This window comes from Cyprinus carpio, chromosome B12, assembly GCF_018340385.1.
Source record: "Cyprinus carpio isolate SPL01 chromosome B12, ASM1834038v1, whole genome shotgun sequence".
NCBI lineage: Eukaryota > Metazoa > Chordata > Actinopteri > Cypriniformes > Cyprinidae > Cyprinus > Cyprinus carpio.
In genome coordinates this window covers 1,625,855-1,648,466 of record NC_056608.1, presented here as the reverse complement: position 1 = coordinate 1,648,466, position 22,612 = coordinate 1,625,855, and the positions used below count along the sequence as shown (strand labels likewise).

Here is a 22,612-nt window from a genome sequence, read left to right as displayed (position 1 = left end):
CCCAGAGCTCTTTTGCACAAACCCTAGCTTGATTTTAAAGCTTTTTGAGTGTTGCTTAAAAAGCCCATGAGCTTTCAGCTCAAACCCTCGGCTGATTTTAACAGGTTTGGAGCCAGTTTTGAGCTCAGTTGTGGCAGCAAATGAGGCGTAGTTAAGTAAATGGAGCTTGCGTCTGACTGAAGACATATGACACTAATCATCAACTCACCACATCCAGGTGGCAGAACCTAATGTGTGTGTGTGTGTGTGTGTGTGTGCTGAGGTCAAGACAGGTGTGTTTGACCAGATTACCCTGAACGATACCAATCTGCAAAAGCTAAATAAATATCCCATATCTATGACTAACAGCTCTGGCAAGTCTTCACGAAAGTGCAAAAATGTTAATGAAAGCCCAAAAATAGTCTGTTTATTTCATTTACACCATTAATATCACGGAATTTCTCTCTATTTGCTGTTGGCAAGGTGATAATTAAGATAAATGTGAAGAGCTGGAGTGTTCATGTTGCCACGAAGCAAACAGAGGCGTCTGTAACGTCTTTCAGAGCGACGCGTCCACGACACACTCACCCTTTCCTCCATCATAAGCCATGCCTCGGAGGAAAACTACCTTAAATAACCAAACTAAAGCCATGACTGCTGCCTTCAGTGAATAAACATGAAGACAGTGGCCCTCTCACCCGCCGCTAGCCCTTCCCAGCATGCAGTGCGGCGTGTTTGAGCAGCGTGAATGGCTGTAGTGTGTGCACTGGCGCCTGCGGCGGCCTCTGACTGCTGAAGTCATGGGGCTGTGGAGGAAGTCATCCACCACTCGAAGGGATTCGCACCCGGATATAAGACTAGTTATGTAACAGTTGACCAGCTATTAGTACTTCAATTTTGCAAAAATGGGCATATTTCAGGTTGGTTCAACCAATCCACGTGCATGATGTGGAGAGAAAAATTAATGCAACTTTAGCATAAAGACCAGAGCCAGCTGCCTCTTTTATCTAACCAATTCTAAACCATAAAAAAAAAAAAAAAAAAAAAAAAATTGAAATAATCATTAACAGAAATATATATATTTATACAGTACAGGTCAAAAGTTTGGAAACATTACTATTTTTAATGTTTTTGAAAGAAGTTTCTTCTGCTCATCAAGCCTGCATTTATTTGATCAAAAATACAGAAAAAAAAATGTAATATTGTGATATATTATTATAATTTAAAATAATTGTTCTTAAATTTATTATACTTTAAATTATCATTTATTTCTGTGATGCAAAGCTGAATTTTTAGGATCATTATCACATGATCCTTTAGAAATCATTCTAATATGATGATTCATTATCAAAGTTGGAAACAGTTCTGCTGCTAATATTATTTTTTTCAGAACATGTGATACTTTTTTAGGAGTACTTTGATGAATAAAAAGTAAAAAAAAAAAAAAAAAAAGAAGCTATGTTTTTAAAATATAAATATTTTGTAATAACAATAAACACTACTGGTCAGTAATTTGGGGTCAGTAATTTTTTTTTCTTTCTTTTTTTTAAATAAAATCAATACTTTTATTCAGCAAGGATGGTGTTAAATTGATAAAAAGTGATAGTAAAGAAAACATATTATTAGAATATATATTATTAGAATTTTTTTTTTTTTTTTGAATAAATGCAGTTCTTTTTAACCTTTTATTCATCAAATATATTAGACAGCAGAACTGTTTCCAACACTCATAATAAATCAGAATATTAGAATGATTTCTAAATGATCATGTGATAGACTGGATGTTACATGTGACACTGAAGGCTGGAGTAATGATGCTGAAAATTAAGCTTTGCATCACAGAAATAAATTATTTTTTTAAGTATATTCAAATAGAAAACTATTATTTTAAGTTGTAATAATATTTCACAATATTACTGTTTTTTTCTGTATTTTTGATCAAATAAATGCAGGCTTGATGAGCAGAAGAGACTTCTTTCAAAAACATTAAAAATAGTAATGTTTCCAAACTTTTGACCTGTACTGTGTATATATATATATGGTCATATAGTTCATTTTGTATTTTAATATTTATCATTTTCATTTAGTTTAACCTGATGCACTAAAATAATTCAAGCAAAAATAAAAACTAACAAATAAAAATTATATAGACATAACATTTTTTATAATAAATTACAAAAACAACAAATTACTAAAACTTTAAAATTAAAATTAAAATGTAAAATACAATAAAAACAAATACAAAATAATAAAAACTAGTATACCGGTGATACTAAAATAACACTGGTTTAAAACTGCATTCCTGTACACTGCAAAAAATAATAAATATTATTATTGTGAAATTAAATTACAAGTATTAATATTTTTGTTTTGTTTTCCAGTACAAATATCTAAACAATCTTAAACCAAGATATATTTAATGGAGATGCAAAATGACATAAAATAAAAAGTTTTAAAAAAAATAAACAAACAAATAAATAGGTGTGTTTATTTTTAAAGAGAAAAGTTCTGCTAATAGGTTAAGAAAAAATTATTAATTCAAAGGAAAACAAGTTTATTTTTCTGACCCCATTAAACACAAATTCTAAAATAAAAATAAAAAAATAATATATTAAAAATATTGTTAAAAAAAAAAAAAAAAAAAAAAAAAAACTTACGCTAGTTGCCAAGGCAACATTTCTTATTTTTGTTTAACTTGATGTACAGTACTAACTAAAACTGAAATAAAAAATTATAAAAACCCAATTGATTAGAAGTCTTGTTTCCTGGAAACACACACACACACACACACACACACCATTGTCATGGGTTTGATTCGTATGGAATACATGAACTGATCTAATGTATGGCTTCAATGCAATGTAAGCCCCTTCGGATAAAAGCATCTGCCCAATGCATAAATGCTGATGAAACAAAAGAATGAAACGTAGCAGCAACAGCACTGTGCTAAAGGGCAAAGCACTTGCAAAACGCTTCCTGGAAACACAGCCATTGTGACTGGTCTACTATGATTTGCTTTGAAAACAATGACTTCTAAATGGCAATTCATTTAAACACATTATATTAAACATATTACATTACCATTCCACTTCCAAGATATCTGCTGGATCGTGCATAAACAAGGATTTGAGCTAATAAAACATAACTATGCAAGGTCTTATACCTGTTAAAGCTCCTATGAGAATAAAAAAACTTGAGCTCGGCGTAGCAAAAAAAAAAAAAGTAATAATAATGAACTGGGGACTCCCTTATGGGATTAATACAATATAATTCGTCATCACTTCCTGTGAGCTTGCCAAACTGAAAAACAGAAGTGAGATGGAAAAAAATTGGGGGCTGTGCCCAGTCGCTGTAATATAGCATTCAGAAATTAAAAACAAGAGGTACGGGACACAGGCCAGAGAGGAGGTCTGGTTGAGCAACCAAGGTTAAAGAACGAGGGCCTAGGAAAAGAAAAAAGAGCAATGCACAATCCATACATCTGAAAGCTGCTGTGAGGATGCCTCCAAAACAGATTCATTATCTAGAGACGCTTGTGCATGCATTCAAACGCATGCTGGCTGATCGCCACGACTACAGTTAATGTGAAAAGTTATGATTGAAAAAGCAGTTGTGTTGTAATTAGGGAGCAGTCTGGTTTCACATGGACATAAATCCTCAGGCTTATTACGATGTTCGGTTGGAGCCCTAAAACAGGAGCGCAAATTAGTTCCATACACTGTTAACGCAAGTCAACCGTTAAATTCCTGTGTGTGTTTGATACATTAGCATTTTAAGACTTGTTGTTTTTTAAGCTGAAACATGGGCCACACAAAAACAATACGAGGAGCACAAAAGTGTCCCATTATACATCTATGATACTTTTTGTACTTATTTCTATGAATGAACATATACACATAAAAATGTCTCAATATATAAATACATACATTAAATAACTTTATATGATTATTATCTAACTATAAATGTATATAATGTAACTATTTGGCTAATTTATATATAATAAATACACAATACACAAGATCAGATCATAGATACATTTTTAGCAACATTCAGATGCATGATTCTTCAGTGTCACATGAGCCTTCAGAAATCATTCTAATATGCTGATTTTATATATATATATATATATATATATATATATATATAGATATATATATATATATATAAACATATATATATACGGTACAGACCAAAAGTTTGGAAACATTACTATTTTTAATGTTTTTGAAAGAAAGTCTCTTCTGCTCATCAAGCCTGCATTTATTTGATCAAAAATACAGAAAAAAAACAGTAATATTGTGAAATATTATTACAACTTAAAATAATAGTTTTCTATTTGAATATACTTTAAAAAAATAATTTATTCCTGCGATGCAAAGCTGAATTTTCAGCATCATTACTCCAGCCTTCAGTGTCACATGTAACATCCAGTCTATCACATGATCATTTAGAAATCATTCTAATATTCTGATTTATTATGAGTGTTGGAAACAGTACTGCTGTCTAATATATTTGATGAATAAAAAGTTAAAAAGAACTGCATTTATTTCAAAATAAAAAAAAAATTCTAATAATATATATTCTAATAATATATTTTCTTTACTATCACTTTTGATCAATTAAACACATCCTTGCTGAATAAAAAGGATTGATTTTATTTAAAAAAAGAAAAAAAATTACTGACCCCAAATTACTGACCAGTAGTGTATATTGTTATTACAAAATATTTATATTTTTTAAAAACATAACTTCTTTTTTTTTTTTTACTTCTTATTCATCAAAGTATCCTACAAAAGTATCACATGTTCTGAAAAAATATTAAGCAGCAGAACTGTTTCCAACTTTGATAATGAATCATCATATTAGAATGATTTCTAAAGGATCATGTGATAATGATCCTAAATAATTCAGCTTTGCATCACAGAAAGAAATGATAATTTAAAGTATAATAAATTTAAAAAACAATTATTTTAAATTGTAATAATATTTCACAATATTACATTTTTTCTGTATTTTTGATCAAATAAATGCAGGCTTGATGAGCAGAAGAAACTTCTTTCAAAAAACATTAAAAAAGTAATGTTTCCAAACTTTGACCTGTACTGTATATATATATATATATATATATATATATATGGCATTAATAATGGGGGGCGAGAAATTATAGAAATTAATACTTTTATTTAGCAAGGATGCTTAAAATTGATCAAAAGTGATGATTAAGGCTTTTATAAAGTTACAAAAGATTTCTATTTCATGCTTTAAAAAGTGACACCTTCACCTCATTTGAACAGAAACTAAACTTAAGTAAAAGTGTATTTTCCTGCATAGACATCATACGACATTGCCTTTCAACATCCTCATCATCTGTCACGCGCTCAGTGATAAAATGTCCAAGGTATTTTACTTTCACACACAAAGTGAGACTCGTTAGACAACTTAAAAACTGGAAAATTTAGTTCTTAGTTCTGCAAATCATATATTTATAGCACCAGAGAGAGAAAGAGAGAGAGAGGCATGGATGGATGGATGGATAGATAGATATTATCAGTAAGTGCATGAGTGCTAGTGATAAAGTGACATTCAAATCATAATTTTTTCCAGTCAATCAGGGAACTGGCAAGTCTTGATAATAGATGTCCAGTAATGGAATAATTTACGTCACATGATTCAGACTGATAGGAGTTTTATTGTTTCTACTGACCTTCAAAACACACACACACACAAGAAGAAATGTACACACACACACACACACAAACACACACACGGTTTGGCTTCCACTGATTCACGGCTGTGTTCTGCTGCCTTACAGTGTTTTTCGGTGTGTTTTGGGAAAAAGGGACCAAGCGAGAAAGTCATTTTCAAACCGTTGCAATGACTCCACTTCAATCTGGAAATGATACATGTTCTGTTTTCATTTTTCCATGGTGAGGGGATAGTAAATAGAGCAAAAAAAGCACTTAAAAAACCTTCCAAAACCTCTGCCTTTGCCCTCAGCGTAATCAAACTCAAGACGCTAACGAAGCTTCACAGGGGAAAACAAAAAGCAAATTCTTCAAAACTAGACGAAGAAAACGTGTGGCTCTTCCTAATCCTGTCTATTGTAGAGCTGCTCAAGTGCAAGCTAAAGCCACATCTAAAGATAGTGACGTGGGTGGTTTAGCTAGTGGTTACAGATCTGGGCTGGGAACCAAAAAAAGGTTGCAGGTTCAAATCCAGCCTTGAGCGAGGCACTTAAAGGGACAGTTCACCCTAAAATGCACACAGTGAGTATTTCTGTCTCTTTTTGTCAAACGATTCTTAAATCAGCATAAATGTAAGTCAAATGACACCAGAAGACCTGGTTTCATATAATCTGTTCGAAACAAAATGAATTTAAGATTAAAATAAGAACAAATATCTGCCAACGGGGTCAGAAATCTACAATGACTTCAAAGTGAAAACATGTTTTTACATAAAACTCACAGATATTCTTTTTTCACAAGAATAAACTCGCTTCATTTTGGTTAATTTATCAGAAAACAAGACTTTATATCTTGTGTCATTTTGCATCTTAAGTAAACCCAGATGTTTAGATATTTGTGTTGGAAAACTTCTTCTTCTTCTTCAGTGGATACAACATTAAATGCCACGAGTTTAAGAACCGAAGACTTTCTGCTCTAATTTAGTGCAAGAGCGAATTAAGACCTTTCAAGGTAAAACACTACAGGCAAAAGCATTCGTTTTTCACGCATCCATTAATTTTATTATTTTATTCTTTTATTAAATTAAGTTTCATACTAGTCAGACTAATGAAAACAAAAAAAACAAAAATTACAATTTTAATATTTTATTTCAATTTAACTTCACTTTATTGCCATTTTCTCAAAATGAGTTTGTTTGTCATTTACATGCACTAAACTTAGCAGATTTATTCCTATCTGTATTCTGAAGGTTTTTACTGAGGGGTTCGTTCAAATAACATTCACCTGGTTTTATACAACATTTCATTCCTAGAAACATGGTGAATTTTTTTCCCTGGCTATTTTCTCATTTATCCAGTGATATAAAGAGAAATCCAAAATCCGTTCTATAAAAATCTTAAGAATATATTCAGGAATCAAAAACTGCAAAATCTGGTACATGTAAGTGATGCTGTAGTGGAAAAACAAATTCATTTTGGCCTTTAAAGATACAGATTGCTATTGAAATCTACAGTTGCAAATAGAATAAATACATCCTAAAATTAAAAAATATTTCAAAAATTTGGCTTTTTCCAATGTTCTGAAAAATTATGCACATTTGTGCATATTTAATTGATAGTGCCTCATTTGCATAAATATGTTCTCTAAATGTTACTGTCTAGTGAGCACACAATGAGTATATTTGTCTCGTTTTCTACTGCATTTTCATATGTAAACAAAACATTTTATAAAACTCGTAATATGAAATGTTTTTGCAATTCTTAATGTAATCAAAACACATACAAAAAAAGTTTTTATTGAATTTTTTTTTTCTATAATCTGAAATATTGGGCACCAATGACACCAATGGTTTGGATTTACAAGAGGCTCTTTATTTTATTATTAATTTTAAGGATGGCGTTGGTAGAATCGGTCTGCTGATTGCAGCGTGGCACTGGAAGGTAAAACCAAGAAAACTTCCTCCATTAAGTGCTTAGTTTAATCCACTTATGGACGGCAAGCCATTGATAAAAGCAAAATTCGGCTGAGCATTAAAAACAACCCTCAGGAATAAGACCTTGATTATCCTTGGACCTCCGCTGACCGGGAATGTCACACACACACCCAATTCACAAATGAGCATATAGTGCTTGCTGTACAGGATTTCCCTAATTATACTGAAGTAAAGGTTTTATTGTACTGTTTAAACACGTTCTTATTGTCCATCCGGAACAATTTACTGCTTTTATAAGACCACCACTACAGCCAGACTCATTCAGAATGAGCCGCATCTCATGCAAGCGCTGTCCAAAAATGAGACGATCAACGCAATCTTATGCAACGTCCTCCAAGAAATGCGTGCAATCGTGGTCAGCTGAGATCCTAATCATACTGAACGTCCTTAACACAATTTACCCAAGCAACAAAACGAGGTTATTTATGCAAATTCAGAAGATGTGGTGTTTTTTGCTTTAACCTTTGGTTTTTGATATCAAATTTTAGTGTCACTGTTCAGTAGAAATACCTAAAGTTCTTAAATCAAGGTTTGCTTGAGAAACTGAATGACTTAAAACGGTAATTAATTAGGTATTAAATTACTTAAAAGTTGTTAAGTCTTCTTTTTCTGAAAAACATGTCAAAATTAAGTGGGTTTTTGCTTAAAAACAAGAAAAAAATTCTGGCAATGAGGTCAGAAAAATAATCCATTAAATTTTTATATGTTTTTCAGAAAACAAGACCTAATATCTTAAATCATTTAACTTCTCAAGTAAATGTATTTTGATTCAAGGTTGTTTAGATAGTTGTACTGGAGAGGAAGAAAATCTTTTTTTTTTTTTTTTAGTACTTTGTTAGTTTTTATTCATATTTTTAATGAATTCTTATCTTTATATTTTCCATTTCATTTACATTTTAGTTAAAGTTTAAGTAATTTTTGTGATTTTTATTTATTTTTTCAGTGTTTATTAATTTTCTATTTAATTTTTTTATTATTTTAGTGCATCAAGTTGAAAAATACGATTTTTTTTATTTTATTGTAACACTTTAAAATAAAGTCAAATTAGTTAACATTTGTTACAGTATTTATATTTGTTAACGTCGGTTAATAAAACCTTATTAATGACCATGTTAATAAATGTTCACTGTCAGCTCATAAAAAATAAAAATAAACAGATACAACTTTTTATTTTAATAATGCATTGGTAAATGTTGAAATTAAAATGAACTAGGATTAATAAATGCTTTAGAAATATTTTTCATTGATAGTTTATGTAGTCAACTATTATTAACCAATGGAACTCTATTGAAAAGTATTAGTATTTTTATTTCATGTCAGTTAGCATAATTTTTTTTTAAATAGTTTAATAGTTAAATATAATAAAATTGATCTAATACTGCCATTTCCTCCCTCATTCTTCAGTCGGGTTACATGCTGATCGAGAGTGAATCCTCAGCTGGACTGAGGTCTGGACTCTGACGTTGTTGGTTGTTGTCTTGAAGTCATTCCTGTGCCGTTTTGGCTTCATGTTTGAGAGCATCGTCTTCTCCCGAGCTGCAGGTGCAGAATCCATCAGCTTTTCCTCCCGAATTTCCCTCATGCTCCACTCAGCCCAGATATCATGTGACATCAGTGCTTTTCTCTCCCACAAAGTCTTGTGACTCACCGAGCGCTGGACCTTCCAGGGTCTTGTTTACTCTACAATCATTGGAAATCCCTTGACTACACACACAAGATCTCCGTTTACCTTCTTTAGGAAGCTCTAAAACCAAAAAACCGCACCAGCGATACCATTTCACTACATTTTGACATTAAAGAGTCTTTTTCTGTTGCTCAGTGGCCAAAATAAGACCACAAGACTGGAAGAGTTACATAAGCCGAACTTTATGTTGCTTCGTTCTGGGAAACGCGCTCGATATTATTACACCTCACATGTAGTTCATGTACTGGAGGTTTAGAAAGAGCTTCAACTAAATGTCTGTTATGGTTATTATCAACTAAACCTTCAAAAAACAGAAAGCAAGGGAAGGTCAGACTCGCACCTCGTAATGATAGTCCATGCAGGTGAGCTCCCTCCAACAGCGGTCACCTCTGATCTTGATCAAACCCTGCGGACGATGGAAATAAGGGCGATGCAATCAGTAATAATATTTCAAAGACATTTTGCTCAAATGACATATATTCACTGTAACATTTCAGTTTTTTAAAAGCATCTAACTGTAATGATCTATGCTATATTTTTGTGCACACACAACAAATGAATTTGAAACAACCCTTTTACATTAGAGAAGTGAAAATTGACCATAAACAACCATTATATCTTCTGGAGCTACAATAACAACTTGCTTTAGAGCTTGACATAAAATGAAGTAACATGCAGAAAAATATATATATATTTTTTTTTTAACAAAACCTTTTTAGAAAAGTTATGTGTTTTTTGTGAGCATTATATTTGATACATCAGGCTTATATAGTCTGACATAGTAAGAATATGGATGAAAAACCGCTGAATTTTATTCAGAGACTCAAGCTGAGTAAAAATATATATATATTATATATATATATATATACTATAAGATATATATTATAGATATACATATCTAGACAGTACAGGTCAAAAGTGGAAACATTACTATTTTTAATGTTTTTGAAAGAAGTCTCTTCTGCGCATCAAGCCTGCATTTTATTTGATCAAAAATACAGAAAAACAACACAGTAATATTGTGAAACTATTATTACAACTTAAAATAATAGTTTTTCCTATTTGAATTATACTTTAAAAAAAATAATTTATTTTTCCCTGTGATGCAAAGCTTGAATTTTCAGCATCATTACTCCAGCCCTTCTCTTGTCACATGTAACATCCAGTCTATCACATGATCATTTAGAAATTATTCTAATATTTCTGATTTATTATGAGTGTTGGAAACAGTTCTGCTGTCCAATATATTTGATGAATAAAAGGTTAAAAAGAACTGCATTTATTAAAAATAAAATAAAAAAATTCTAATAATATAGTATTCTAATAATATATTTCTTTACTATCACTTTTTTATCAATTTAACACAATCCTTGCTGAATAAAAGTATTGATTTTATTTAAAAAAAAAAGAAAGAAAAAAAAACATTACTGACCCCAAACCTTACTGACCAGTAAGTGTGTATTGTTATTACAAAATATTTATATTTTAAAAAACTAGCTTCTTTTTTTTTTTTTTTTTTTTTTTTAGTCATCAAAGTATCCTAAAAACGTATCACTGGTTCTGAAAAAATATTAAGCAGCAGAACTGTTTCCACACTTTGATAATGAAATCATCATTGATTATAGAAATGATTTCTAAAGGATCATGTGATAATGATCCTAAAATTCAGCTTTGCATCACAGAAATAATGGATAATTTAAGTATAATAAATTTAAAAACATTAATTTTAAATTGTAATAATATAATCACAATTATTACATTTTTTTTCTGTATTTTTGATCAAATAAATGCCAGCTTGATGAAACAGAAGAGACTTCTTTCAAAAAACATTAAAATATTAATGTTTCCAAACTTTTGACCTGTACTGTATATGTGTGTATATATATATGATGACATTCTGATGCTTGCAATGTAAATCAATGAGATCTTTATAACAGCACAGATATACACAGATAAAGATATATCAGCTGTCGCTCTGTATCTCTAATAATATGACTTCGTAAGATGAGACTGAGATCCAAACATATAATGCAGTGATTGAGAGATGAAGAAATAAATGCTCCTCAGAAGATGTGAGATGTTCTGGAGGCTTGTGAAGATCATTCCTCCGCTGAGGAACCGTGAAAGTAAAGCTTCTGGAAACAAACAACGCTCCTCAAAAGATCCTGATGATCAGATTTGAGACTCTAAAAACATGATTGATTGAGAATCAAGTAAAGCTGAGCTGCTTCAGTCCAGTAAGAGTTCATCTGGAGATATTACTGCAGTTATTCTGACCTTTACTTGATCAAAATCACTCAAGATTTGAAAGAAGAAAAGACACGTGAAGCTTCCAGACATTTGTACAATTACACTTAAAAGACCTTTTACTTGATTAAAAACCAAAAAGAAACTCTGAACTATTATTACTACTATGTCTACTATCAGTGACAGAAAGCATGGAGTAGATTGTGACTTGTTTTTCTTTGGTTTTGTCTGAACTGTCCCTTTAAGAGCTACATCATATATGCAGAGGCAAACAGATAACTTTCGCTGCTTATCAAGTGCATTCTTGCATTTATGACATTACGGATAATGTAATAAGGAACCTTGGAATGAGTATTCGCTCCCTAAAATGCGATTGCACTAATGTGAAAATGACTGACTCCCACCCTCAACAACACACATCATACATCCAATAAACAAATCCAGCAAAAATACAAACAAATCCAAACAACATCATTCACATCTTACATGCACATCTTACTTAGTTGTCTAAATTACAAATAAACTCGATTAAACAGATCCGAATCATAAGGGAATCAGGCGTTTATTCCCAATTATAAGAGTCACTTTGGCTTTTAAACTGCTTCTCATAAAAAAATAAACAAGACATTATTACATAACCCAAACTTAAAACACATTTGCTGTTTAAAGGAATCAGGCATTTACACACAACAAAAATCACTTCTTCAACAAATAAAATTCAATGAAATTTGAACTGTATTCCATTATGATTTTTAATAAACTTGTGATAAATGTGATGCATATTTGTCACCAAATCCCATTTGTTTCAGTCTTAAAGTACCACTTTTTAACCATGTTCACACATTTTTTAATGAATACATTTTATTGATTTAACCGACAATGAAACCATTAATCCTAAAAATTAAAATAATTTAAATATATGAAAAAAAATAAAAAATAAACAAAAAGCAAAAAGCAAAAACAAACAATGAAACTATGCCATTAATTTTCAGAAAGTTCAGAAAATCTTTGACCCGTTTCATTTATGCATGACTGACAAAAATGCATCACATAAGTTTACATAAAATTATTAGTTTATGTTAAAACTGTGTAATCCGAATGTAAAAAAATTTATTTTAAAAAATACATAAAAAAAAAACTCAATATGTTATATTCTATTCAAATACATAAATAAATAGAAAATATAAACAAATCACAATATGTTATATTCTATTCAAATACATAAATAAATAGATAATATAAATACATTAAAAACATAATTCTTAAATGTAGGCCTAAAAAATTTCCTAAAAACTAAATACTGAAATGTATTAACTGTTAACTATGCATTATTTATTCATAATTATTTATCATTTTGTCTCCAAATTCATAACCGATAAAAAATATTCAAGTAAAAAAAAACTGTTAAATTAAATTAAATTAAATTAAATTAAAAAATAAAATCTAAATTAAATTAAATTAAATTAAACAAAAAAAAAAAAAAAAAAAAACAAAAAATCCCATGCACTAAAATAAAAAATAAAATAAAATAAAATAAAATAAAATAAAATAAAATAAAATAAAATAAAATAAAATGTTATCTCCACTAATTAACAGACAAATTGTTTCTGTAGCAAAGGTCTTGAATATGTGTATTGAAGAATATGTTGTGTACAGCAGTCAATTCTTCAAATCTTAATATAAAACAACAGCATCTACCTCTCGAGCAGTATAGAAATGGTCATACAGCAGGTAACACAAGGGCAATTTCTCCTCATTTCAATTTTGACCAAATAATCTAAATTTAATTTCAGGTAATTAGTGCCGTTCATGCACGAAGGCATGAAAGTATACTGTATTACTGTAAAAGCACACAGGTGCATGTGACAGGCGTTTGACCAGACGTTCCTTCCACACTATCTGATGGGCGCTTGCTTGCAGCTGAATTAAAACCTCATTAACTTCTATTCGCTGCAATTCACTTCTATAAAAGTTTAGCTGACAGGATACAAAAAGGCCAAGGAGAGTTTCTGCTGCCCATTCTTGACACAGCCGTAAGGAACGCCAAAACCTCCTGCCAACCATCCGAAAGAGGAAATGTCAAACACACACACACACACACACACACACACACACAGAGAGCGTCTGAAACAGGAGAAATGTGCATGAAAACAGGAGGCACTCAGGTACACTAAAGCAAAGCAGAATGTCTCTTTCTGAATCTGCACACAAACTGAACGCAGTGCACACAATGTTTTATGTAATCCGAGCATGAAAAATAATAACCAAGTGCATTTAAAACTCATTCACGTCCAGATCTGGACAATTACAGACTTAAACTATTAAGGGTGGAAAAGTCAAAGACCTCTACGACCAGAAAAATATGGAAAATGCATGGATATAAACAACACATTTGAAACCCCAAAGCGTATTTGAATTCTGCAGTTTCATAAGTCACAATAAAGAACTATAAGTTACAACATGTGTACGACAACATATGTCTTTCATTCACAAACTCATTAAAAAAAAAAAAAAAAAAAAAAAGATAACAACAAAATATCTATGCACTAAGAATTTGAGGTTAATTTAACAATTAAGAGAAATTCAAAATGTTAACTGAGCTGCTCAAACAATAATGCAATCTGATTAAGTGACTAAAGAATAAATGTGGGGGAAACTGGTTTATGAATGCTTGCTTTAATGGACTCTAACAAATGTAGTGGCTTGGATAAAGTCAGGTTTAATAGTGAGGTCTATGGAGGCTAAACAGTAAAAATCTTAAAATGTGAAACCACATTCACAACCTATTTTACTTCTGTAATGTGGGATTTTATTCATCAGAAAATAATAGCACTCTAAAAAGATTTTTTTCTAAACCAAAATGGGCCCAGACTATTTTCTATTTATTTTTTTAAAAAAAAAAAAAAAAAACAGTGTTGTGAACTAAAGTGCTGTCATAATTTATTGTTAACTTAAACTGAAACAAAAATGTAAAAAAAAATTGAAATAAAATAAATTATATTATAAAATAAATAAAGTTCACCTTGCAAACCCAACCTTTTGATTTTCAAACAAAATAAAAACATAAAAAAAAAAACACATATATATAAATATATATACACACACACACAAAAAAAATACAAACACACACACACACACATATATATATATATATTATATCTATATATAATATCACACACCACTACATATGCTGTGTATGTTTTATATACGTTTTCTGTTTATTTTATATAGTTTGTGTTTATTTTTATTTAAGTTTTAGTTATTTTTGTATATATATATATATAAACAAAAAATAAAACAACAAAAAAATACAAATATATATATATATATAAACAAAAAATAAAACTACCAAAAATGACAAAAACACTACAAAATTACTAAACCTTTAACAAAAATATATATATATATAATAATAATAATAATAATAAATTATTAATAAAAACGAACAAATAAAACAACACTTATTTTTGGTTCATACAATGTCGCCAAAATGTTTGTACAAAACTGTACACAAAAAAATACCTAAATAAAGTTATAAAGAAATTTAAACAACATTGCAAAGAAATATTAGAACAATAATACAACATAATATGAACTTTCCATGAACTGTCCCTTTAAGATCACGTAAAAAAAAAAAATAATAATAATAATAATAGTCTAATTATGGATGCTTGCAGAGCCAAAAGTCAATTTGAGGTTGAGCGAGATAAACCATAAATTCTCCTTAATGAAATTTCTATAAAACTTCACCCACTCTGAAAATAACTGTATAATTCACACATTGCCTTACAGTTTAACTTCTTCAGCCTGATACAGCATTCCAAAAATTGAATTAAATTATTAAAGTGATTAGATTTAATTAAATTGATTTAAGACGATTGATTTTAACTCTGGAGAGATATCTGGACTGTTTCTCTCGATCTAGTCTGTATTAACAATCTTATTTGTTTAGTGACTTTTTAAGCAATGGTTGCAAACTCCAAACAAATCTTCAAGGGGGACGAGTAATGAATATGAGCAGATGGACGGGACGCTTGAGAACATTTCCAACACCAGCGCTTGGACTCCTGATGAAATGTGTGAACTTCAGACGCGAAGTGAAAGATTCCAGACAAATGCCGAGCAAATCAGACATCAGAAATAACCCTCCAACAGATAATAAATGTGCAGAGCCCAGGGAATCATGCGAACCATGAATCCAGTCGGAAACCCAAGCCTGGAGTCTGAAGGGTTTGGAGAGGTGTGCTGAAAAACTTCCCTTGCTCAAAATCATAAAAAAAGAAATAAAAGAAAACGACAGCTAACCAAATCACTCCAGCCAACAACTCCAGCCCAAACCCATACACCACTACATCCACGAACAGCTGGCGTTTCCTTCTCTGCTTCTCGGAAGAGAGAACATCTTGTGAAATGCTAAACAGTGCTCTGGTCATTTGGCGAGCACAGCAAATTACTGCAAAGCGCTGGTGCTAATGAATGTTTTGCCACAACAGTTTTGATTTAATTGCACTGTTAATACAGCAACAACAAAACACTTTTATAATAAAAGCAAACTAAAACAAAAAGAAAGAGGATCCAGCAACTACAAAACAGGGTTATTACAGGTAACTAAAACTACAACCATTAGAAAAACATTGGTATTACCTGAAATATAATAAACATTAATCAGGGGTTAAAGCAAAAATGCAAAGCATGCAATGACTGTGGCAGGCAACTTTAACATTTGAAAGGCTACTATGATAAAGTTACCACTTTCTTTATTCAAACTGATTTTCTTTTTCATGAATGCATGGTTGACCTGAAGAATGAAAGCTGTATCATACACTTGGAAAATTATGAGCTATATCCCCGCTTATCGACACTAAGGGTGTGACAATACACTTACAGCTCACGAGATGAGAAAAAATAAAGATACTACATGTAAACTATTTTTAAGAATTACAAAAACTAAAACAATGCAGTTGTATTTAGAAATATTTTAACTAATCTAGGGCTGAAAGTAATGATTATTTTGGTAATTAAGTAATCTACTGATTATTTTGACAACTGAGTAATCTGATATTTGTTTAGTAACACAAACAGACCTAAGTGAAAAACTTTAGTATGACTATTTATATATAAACTAACGATGAGGCAATAATAGTTAGCTCAAATAAAATATCAAAACTAAGAAATTACATGATTGTATTGAACACTGTAAAAATACATAATGTAATACGCCTATACATAATATGAACATAACCAACTTAAGCACATTATGTATTAAAACAAATACCTGCAGAGGGCGCCAACGGCCTGGTGACGTTTTAATTTACAGCGTGATTAAACGATGTTTAGATCTATTAAATTGTAAACTTTTATTTTGAAATCCTGATGTACAATACATGGCATATTTAGACACTGGTTGATGCATTATCCTTTCCATGTCAAAGATATAAAAAACATTTAAAATAAAAAACCAATTACAAAATTAACACTCCTTTTCCAGATGAACGTCAATTCACATTCACAGCATATACAGAGGACGTGTTTAGCCCCTTTCACACATACAGTACAGTCTTTACTGGTAAATTACCAATAAGTTACCATTAATAGATACTGTGTGAACAGGGCATTTTCAAAAATCCCAGTAAATTTGTTCTGGCATCGTCTCTGACCATTGCGCCTCGCAGTTTTTGTGGCGCTTCTCCATTCATCAGGGTTGCGAATCTGCAATTAGATACTATTATGCGCGTCTCGTGTTTATAAGAGCAAACATTCTGATTGGCTAGTAATGTTAGTTTGGTTGAGAGTGAAAGCTGTGCTCCTCTCATACCATTGGTCGGTGAACTCATGGACTCGAAAGTGATATCAATCAACAAGTTTTTTTTTTTTTTTTTTAAATGTAGGATTATTTTTTTCCGCAGCCAAATCTGAGACGGTGCTGGAGAACTTTAAGCCCTGATTAATATAAAAAAAGTACTTATTTTATTTCAACAACTACTTATTTCAACACTTCTCGGTTTCACTTTAACTCAAACTACAAAAAAAAAAAAAAAAAAAAAAAAAAATTAAATTAAATAAATTCTTAGAAGTGAATAAGAACTACACAGACATTTAAAAAATTATAAAGATTTAAAAAATGTAAAATAAAAATAAAATATTAAATCCTTACCTGAAATTAAAATAAAAACAGAAAAAATAAAAATAAAATCTAATTAAAAATAGTAATAAAAACTATAATAGTACATCAATAATATTGATAAAATAACAATAAAATAACACTGGACCAAGGCCTACAGCAAAAACATATAAAAGACTGTATCCACCACAGGACTTTTTTTTTTTTTATTGTGAATTTGAATCTTTTTTTTCTTGCAACTTCCAATTCTGAAATACAGGATATAAACTTAAAATTGTGGATATAAAGTCACAATCCTAAGAAAAAACTCAAGAAATAAACTCAGAATTGATAAAAATAAATAAATAACTAAAATTAAATTAAATTAAATTAAATTAAATTAAATTAAATTAAATTAAATTAAAAAAAATAATAAGAATTGGGAGAAATAAACTTAGTCTTGTGAGAAATAAACTCAGAATGGCTTTTTCTCACAATTTTCAAGCTTTTAATTCTGCCATGAAATAAAAAATATAAACCTTACATCTCAGAATTATGACTTTTCTTCTCAGAACTGAATTTAAGTTACAATTCTGACAAAAAATTCTGAATAGTAAAATAAAATTGCAAAACAAAAGTCACAATTGTGAGATAAAAAGTCGTAATTACCAGTTATTTTTTTAATCCCATGGCAAAAACAAGCTTCCATAAAAACCTCCTGTTAAAGCCTGCATATTGTGAATAAACTAGCTTAAATCCACGTCACATTCATCAATAAATGTCTTGCTAATAGACGAACAACATCGACCACCCCAATCAGTTTAACGACTTCATTCCAAACCAAACCGAAAGAGAGATCTCCTAAATCATACTCTTTTATTCCCTTCAACGCAGAGAAATCTGAGGAGACACCTCGAATGAGTGATAATCATTACCCTGCTATTAAAAGCAGTTTGTTCGTTTCTCAGTTTTTATTCCTCGTGTGTCTGAGGGGAAACGGCTGCAGGGTTTTTACAGTTGTAAGCACTTAAAGGCAATTATATTCTTGGCCTGCTTTAACCGAACGTGCAGCTCTCCTTCCCCATTCCTCCTCATTTACGGCACTAATTGGAAAAACATTTTCATCTACATGGCAACCTCCGTACTTTGGCAGACAATAGTTATGGGCCAGTCACACAAGCCATAAAAAATCCAGACAGAAGTCGTCTGACGGTGTTTAATGTGTGCATTAGCAGCGCACATGTACTTTTCCTTCGTCCTGTGACATATATGACTGGAGGCAGGCAGGGAAAACATGAATGTGCATGTAAGTGTACTGACCGCACCCAGCATGATGCGAACTATGAGCCAGCGGAAGGTCCAGATGGAGACGAGCGACGGCGGGCAGCGGCGCGGCATCGGGGACAGACTCCACAGAGGACACAGGAAGATCCCCAAGAAACCGCTTTCCAGAAGCTGGCTTTCCCAACCTGCACTCACACAAACACACAAACTGTGACCAAACAGATCTCTATGAGTGGAAAATTAATGTTATTGCAGAAAAACCAAACCAGCATGAGAATCAAAACTGTACAAAAGAGCTGCTTATGAAATCTGAATGATTCCACATGCTGTCGTATCTTAATTCCCCGTGTTTGATTCCAATAAATCTGTAATATTCTAGGATTTCAGTCTCCGGTTATGAGATTTGTTAGTCAGAGACACAAGTTTGAGAGGGTTCTGAATGTTTTATCATCAGTCCCTGATTGTCAGCAGATGTATATCAGTAATGGGTTGCATTTGGATGCTTTTGATTTTGCCATTTTACTGGACCAAAAAAATATCCATTTTATATCTTTAGAAAATATTTTGCTCATTTGTTTTTCTTTACAAAAAAGAAAACATGCCACAATGATTGTTAAAGTAGAACAACAAAAAACATTTTCATTATTTGAAGTAAAATAAACATTAACTGAAATAAAACATAAAAAATAAACATTTTAAGTAAAATAACTAAAACTTAATAAAAATTACGCACTAAAAAAAACACACAAACAATAAAAAAAAAACAAAAAAAAAAAAAAAAAAAATAAAAAACAAATTACAATATACAATAACAAAAAAAAATAAAAATAAAAAAAACAAAAAAAAAAAAAAATTACTAAAACTTTAGCTACAATTAAAATGAAAACAGAAAATATAAAAATAATATCTAATTCAAAATATTAACAAAAACTAGTAAAAATTACAAAAACACAACAAAATTACTAAAACTTCAGTTACAATTAAAATGAAAACAGAAAATATAAAAATAACATCTAATTCAAAATATTAACAAAAACTAGTAAGAATTACAAAAACACAACAAAATTACTAAAATTTTAACTAAAATTAAAATGAAAACAAAATTTTTTATATTTAAAAAATAAAAAAAAAAAAATTAAAAAAAAAAAAAAAAAACAAAACTTAAAAGATTACTAAAACCTTAGCTAAAATTAACATGAAAACAGAAAAATGTTGAAATGTTAAAATAATATCTAATTCAAAATATTAACAAAAACTAATAAAAAATTACAAAAACACAACAAAATTACTAAAACTTTAACTAAAATTAAAATGTAAACAAAATCTTTTTTTAATTAAAAAAAAATAAAAATTATTTAAAAATAACAAAAACAACTTAAAAGATTACTAAAACCTTAGCTAAAATTAACATGAAAACAGAAAAATGTTAAAATGTTAAAATAATATCTAATTCAAAATATTAACAAAAACTAATAAAAAATTACAAAAACACAACAAAATTACTAAAACTTTAACTAAAATTAAAATGAAAACAAAATCTTTTTTAATTAAAAAAATATTAAAAACTAATTAAAAATTACAAAAACACAACTTAAAAGATTACTAAAAACCTTAGCTAAAATTAACATGAAAACAGAAAATATTAAAATAATATCTCATTCAAAATATTAAGAAAAACTAGTAAAAATTACAAAAACACAACAAAATTACTGAAACTTTAGCTACAATTAAAATGAAAACAGAAAATATAAAAATAAATTCCAATGTAAAATATTAACAAAAACTAGTAAAAAATACAAAAACACAACAAAATTACTAAAATTTTAACTAAAATTAAAATGAAAACAAAATATTTTTTATTTCAAAATATGAACAAACACTAATTAAAAATAACAAAAACACAACTTAAAAGATAACTAAAACCTTAGCTAAAATTAACATTAAAACAGAAAAATGTTGAAATGTTAAAATAATATCTAATAAAAAAATATTAACAAAAACTAGTAAAAATTACAAAAACACAAAAAATTACTAAAACTTTAACTAAAATAAAAAATGAAAACAAAATCTTTTTTAATTAAAAAAATTATTAAAAACTAATTAAAAATAACAAAAACACAACTTAAAAGATTACTAAAAACCTTAGCTAAAATTAACATGAAAACAGAAATATTTAAAATAATATCTCATTCAAAATATTAAGAAAAACTAGTAAAAATTACAAAAACACAACAAAATTTCTGAAACTTTAACTAAAATTAAAATGAAAAAAAATCTCATTCAAAATATATATATAAAAAAAGTTGCAAAAATTACTAAAACTTTAACATCTGCTGTCAATGTTTTAGTCGTTCATCGCTGAGAAAATAAAAAACTAAAAAAATCTGACAGTGACTCCAGCAATATTGTGATGTGGACTTCTCTTCTAATTAAAATGATTATTAAAATTTTACAGTTATTGTTTTTGGTGTGAACAGGCTTTTAAAACAGGTGCATCAAATAATCACATATTCTCTTTTGCATTTCACTAGTCATTCTACACCATCCATGTGTGTTTTTCCTGCGGCTGGGCTGCTTTAAACCAAAGAGAATGTGCTTCGAATCTCTAAATCACTGCCATCTAAACGTCTCCTCAGGAAATCAATCCATGCAAAATCCTGCGAGCTGCAGAACATTGGTATTAATGTACAGAGAGAATAAAGAATCACCGCATCGCTTCGCTTTACAAAGAGAATCAAGCGTTTACATACTAGCAGATTTCATCTGACCTCAAGCGCACTGAACCACTGAGATGCAATCAAAATGTTTAGCAATAACCACTTGCAACCAGCTTCCAGGCAGAATTGATGGCACAAATTCTGTGATTTCACCCTCAAGGCTCTCTGGGAAAGAAATGGCCTTTCGAGCATCGCAGCGCTGTGTTCACTCGTGTAAAGCCTGTAGGTGGCTCACACTGGAAAGTGGGCAGAAATGAGCGATTGGAGCGTGACAGAGTTTGGAGGTGCTCACATTTATCTCTCCAGAGTATCATACACACAGGAGACGGCCGAGAGAATCGCTACAGTATCTCGTTGCTATTTTTACACACCCTAATCAGATTTCTAGACACAATTATTTGGTTTGGGACTGAATAATTCATTACATCTCCAGCTCCGCTGATTGCATTTGAGTCTTGGGAGAAGAACAGAAGATTCTGCATATCTGAGACGCCGCCATGTTCTCTTTGCACTTAATTTAGTTTACTGCTAACTGAACTGGAGAAGTTTTTGCATGGCACTCCTATCCAAATAAAATTAAAACAGATTACCAATTTAACACTCACACTCAAGCTACTGTTCATAAAGAAATTACCAAATTAAATTGTATATTGAGGTGCACATCAGATGATTTGACATTGATTGTCTTCAAAATTTGCCAATACCTCAAATCACGTCACAATCAGATTACGATTTAAACAGATTCAGGAGTCTGTGATCAATATATTGATTTTATGTTATCATGTGCCTATTTTACATAAACTGTTACTTTTGTATTAATCCACAAATGCAACCGAAATATAACATGAACATTTAATTGAATCTTTGAAAACTGCAAATCCTGAATTCTAATTGGGATCCTATTCACATGAAAAAAATAATAAA

At 30.2% G+C, this 22,612-nt stretch overlaps 1 protein-coding gene across 1 annotated transcript in view; it reads right to left on the bottom strand.

The window, feature by feature from the left end:
- Positions 1–22,612, bottom strand: part of lmf1 (lipase maturation factor 1) — a 35,233-nt gene that overhangs the window by 6,587 nt on the left and 6,034 nt on the right. Inside the window, exons 3-4 of the mRNA XM_042734921.1 lie at positions 19,008–19,156; positions 9,681–9,746 (exon numbers count right to left, since the gene is read on the bottom strand). Of these exons, the coding sequence (XP_042590855.1) occupies positions 9,681–9,746; positions 19,008–19,156 (215 nt within the window). The remainder of the gene's footprint in view (positions 1–9,680; positions 9,747–19,007; positions 19,157–22,612) is intronic.